General features: G+C 35.5%; 1 gene segment (V, D, J or C); it reads left to right on the top strand.

Moving 5' to 3' along the window:
- The first annotated feature begins 2,936 nt into the window (after nt 1-2,936).
- Nucleotides 2,937-4,712, top strand: part of LOC102201075 (Ig lambda chain V-I region BL2-like) — a 75,277-nt gene continuing 73,501 nt past the window's right edge. Inside the window, 2 exon segments of the V gene segment in view lie at nt 2,937-3,003; nt 3,089-3,414. Coding sequence covers nt 2,964-3,003; nt 3,089-3,414 — 366 coding nt within the window.

The following is a 4,712-nucleotide window of genomic DNA, read 5'->3' on the forward strand; positions in this document are numbered from 1 at the left end:
CCAAGCTTGACATATTTTTCTGTAAATATTCTCTACATTACATTTAATAAAGCTGATAAATTACATTATACATCCTGAGGTATTGATGAGTGAATTAAGGTCAGACTGTATACGGTTATTGATATTGGTTCCAGAGGAGTTCAGTGTAACTCCTCAACCTCAAGTGGATCAAGCTAAGCTATCAATTAAATGATTCTACTCAAGTCTATTATGACTTAGTAAAGTAAGCAGGAGGACAGGCCAAATTAAATTTCAGTGTCAACCAGTTGGCTGGGCCTCTCCCATATCTACTGATTAGCCGTTCTTTTTGGTTCTGTAACTGCTCATGAAAATAAAACAACTTGGTGACAATATAAGCTGGGACTCTATTAGCTAATTTTTTTGTGTACATACTGTATGGACCCTGTGTTCAGTTGTTACCCATATGGAAAAGATATATATAAATCTTATCTTGTATCTGTCTTGTGTGAAACTTGTATGAAAAGCATACAAGAGTGAAAACAGATATAAGATCCCTTGAAAAAATTTATAAATGAAACTTGTATGTTTTGGATACTTATTAATACAATATATGAAAGTAATGAGAAAGTGGCCACTTTCATGACTAATCATATAAGCCTTATATGATTCACTATATGAAGTAGGCCACATCTTATGCAAGTTTTTACTATTTCTTTTCCATATGGGTATGTATTTCTAAATAAAGTGATATTTTATAAAATATTCTACTACATTAACCATTCCACTTTCATGAAACTTCAAGGAAAAGTTCTGTTATTTTAGTGATTTGGATTATGTAATAATGCCATTGATCTGTAGTAAGGCATAGCACTTTGACTATTCTGTCTTGTAATTAGTGAAACATGAAAAAAAACATTCATATGTTTGTGCTATTTTATTTGATAACAACTCTTTATTTATATTATTGTTTTTTGTCTCCTCAAAGTTCATACATTTATACTGTGTCCTAATTTTAAATCTATTGCTCCATCTTTTTAGTATCAAGAATGTGCTGCCCACACCTAGAAATATTTCATTAATTTTAAGTTGGTCAAACATAGAGGGTTGGCTAGGTACTGCTCTGTGTTTGTCCAAACATACTAAGACACTAATCCATAATTTTAAAAAAGTCATTGTTATAGCATCAACAATACAGCTAACGGACATTAACAAAGTAATATTAAAGCTCCTCCTCCTGTCAGTCTCTCTGAGTTTCAGTTATATATTAAATGGTTCACACCTCCTCTCTTCATCGTACTTAGACAGTGCAATCTCTTTCTAAGTCCATTCTCAGCTCATACTGTCAACATGCTGGTGACTCTCTGTGTTCTCATCGCTGCTCTAACATGTATGAGACCTATTTATACTTCAGACTAATCTTAGTTTAGGTGCTGGATTCACATATCAGTGTGCTTCATATGACTCCATGTCTTATTGTTGTTTGCAGGTGTGAGCGGTGTGACGGTGCTGACACAGAAACCTATTTTATCAGTAAGGAAAGGACAGACAGCCACCATGGACTGTAACCTGGGGACTGTTACTGGCAGTGCTGCTCGGTGGTATAAACAGACTCCAGGAGGAGTTCCTCAGTTTGTGCTGAAGTTTCATCATAGCTCTAGTTCTCCAACCTATGGCTCTGGGTTCTCTGCTCCAAAATTCACATCCACTTATCAGTCAACATCAGATTATCATTTGATCATCAACAATGTGGAGGAGGGAGACTCTGCAGTCTATTACTGTCAGACATGGGACAGCTCTGTTAAGGAGTACGCATCACAGTGATTTACACTGTGACAAAAACCTCCTCACTAATACTTCTGCTTTTTGACACTCTTCCACATCCTGATAACTGAGAGATCAAGCAACTCAGTGTTAACCCACCAACTGCAGATAATGTGTTGCAGTTTTTCTCAAACAATTTTTGCTCATTTCTCAAAGCAGAAAAGTCATAGCACTTTCCAATCAGTTCTAAAAAACATGATAATGAATAAATGTAAAACTTTCACCACCCTATAAAGACAGAGTCATCAAAAAAAAAATAATTCTCAAAACATTACTAACTTTGGAAACAGTTCTGCATTAATGCAGGTCTAATAGTGCAAACATTTTTCAGAAATAAAATATGAAGGAACTTTTGGAAACGTTACATAACTAACGTAATGGAGAAAAGCAAATTGTTACTCATGAAACTCTATGCATCAGAAAGCAGGCAAAGAAAATATAAAAAAAACTGAGAACGTGGCACCAACTAATGTATAGTCCAGTACAGTCACGGTACATAAATTCAACAACCACTTTATTAGGGACACCTGTTCCAGTGCTTATTATAGTGATCCAAATATCTAATATCTAGTAACTTGAAGCTAGCAATGTACATATCTAGATATGGTCAAGACAGACTGCAGAAGTTCAAACCGATCATCAGAATAAAGAAGAAAGATGACTAAATGTGAGATGGTTATTGTTGTTAGACAGGCTGGCGTGAGTATTTCAGACACTGTTAATGTACCGGGATTATTTTTTTGCACAACCATCTTTAGGGTTTACAGGGATGGAGGACTCAAATTAGAAAATATCCAGCGAGCAGCAGTTTTTGGTGCAATGTTTCAAAACAAGCTATGCAGAAGAGCATCTTTGGGAGCACCGTACATCTGACCTTGAAGCAGATGGGCTACAGCAACAGAAGGCCAAAATGAGAGCCACACCAACAGCTACAACAACTTTTTCAAGAATATTATTTTATGACAGACTTGAGCCTGAATGATGAATATGAATCAGAAACATGTGAAACAATGTGAACAACAATGCGAAACTGCTCATGAATCATTTAATCTATGAGTGAAAGTAGTCTTCTTGAATCTCCTCCTCCTTTAGTTTGCCTCTCCTCTTTATAAGCTCCAGCTCTCTTCTCCTACTCACATATCGCTAAACAAACAAGATCATTTACACTTCACTCTGACAACATGCTGTGGATCCTCTGCACTCTCATTACTGCTCTAACGTGTAAGATCTTCTTCTTATTCCATTTTTTAGTCCATATTTAGAGATAAACTTTAAACTTCTGTTTTTTCTGTGTGTTTCCTGGCAGATGTTGATGCAGTGATCGTTTTGACCCAAACACCTGCTGTCCACACAGTTTCTCCAGGTCAAGAAGTTGTTCTCAACTGCAACATAGAGAGAGATGATGGGAATTATGTTAGATGGTATAAACAAGTTCCTGGAACGGTTCCTCAGTATGTTCTAAGTTTTCATTATTCTGACAGCTCACCCAGCTTTGGAACAGGATTCTCCTCAGACAGATTCAACTCTAAATCCTCATCAGACATTGATTACCAGTTCATTATCAAGCGAGCAGAGACAGGAGACTCTGCAGTGTATTACTGTCAGACAAGGGATGACTCTGCTTCTGCACCCGTATCACAGTGATTCAGGCTGTGACAAAAACCTCCTCATTAGTACTTCTGCTTTTTGAGAAACTTTCACATGCAAAAAAAAAAAAAAAAAGACCCATAAAAAACCCCCTGTAATGTGTTATTAAACACTAAATCCTCCATTTTTAAATCATTTTTAATCTTTATTATTAAAGGCATAAAGAGGAAAGCACTGAAATATGTACATCTCATTTACTCACATCAACCCGAACAGATCACATAAATCAAACTATCCAACATATAGTATTATATGTTGCTCCAAGCTATTTTTAATAACAGAAATTTTATAGACACTACTCACAGGTCTAACTGTCCAACAGCAGTTTAACTTATCATTTAAAATAAAGTGTAATTAACATGCAGTTTAAAAAATATATATAAAGCTATACTGAAGCTAGTTTAGAACTTCTAGACCATGTTCATTTAGTTTTGATTATTCAGAAACATATTTTTAAGGCAGAAGGAAAATATGGAAGTGTGAGGATAAGGACACTAGTGACAAATGTTTGATTCTTTTACAACCATTTTTAAGAACATGGTGTGATTTATTGTAGCTATTGTATTATTATGGTATATATTTTTCTATCATTTGTAAAAATGATGACGATCAAACTGACTGACATAATACTCATGAGAAGAAAATATACAGTATTTACTCAGTGTCTTTTCTGCACACTGCAATTCTGTCAAGAATACTTGAATGCGTTTTAAGTATTTTACTTGTTTAAATGATTAGCACTAGTGCTCATAAACCACAACATAATGATCTGTGAATGTGCTTGAAAGCGACTGTTTACAGTACACAGCAGGTATGTTAAAAATATGCTTCTCTGTTATCTGAAATAGAAATTACAAAAACTAAAAGTTTTTTTATTTGCAAAAACTAACAAATCAAAAAAATACATTCCCCAATCAAACAAAACAAACTTTGTTATTGATGACTGATGAATAAAAAGAACAAAAAAGAATGCAGTACAGTAGAATTGTATTGCATGGGATCATTTTACAAATAAACTAATGCCAACAAATAACTAAAGCACAATAAACAATAAACATTGAGCTTATTTGAAATTCATCCATCCATCCAGTCGCTTCCGCTTATCCTTTTCAGGGTCGCGGGGGGCGCTGGAGCCTATCCCAGCTGTCATAGGGCGAGAGGCGGGGGTACACCCTGCACAGCATCAGGAAAAAGGAGCACGAGAAGCTTGAGAAATACCAAAGGCTCAGAGAAGAGCTCGAGAAGATGTGGAGGGTTAAGGTAACAGTGGTCCCAGTGGTAAT

The sequence above is a fragment of the Pundamilia nyererei genome, unplaced genomic scaffold, assembly GCF_000239375.1.
Source record: "Pundamilia nyererei isolate P.nyererei 1_Seehausen unplaced genomic scaffold, PunNye1.0 scaffold00158, whole genome shotgun sequence".
Classification (NCBI taxonomy): Eukaryota; Metazoa; Chordata; class Actinopteri; order Cichliformes; family Cichlidae; genus Pundamilia; species Pundamilia nyererei.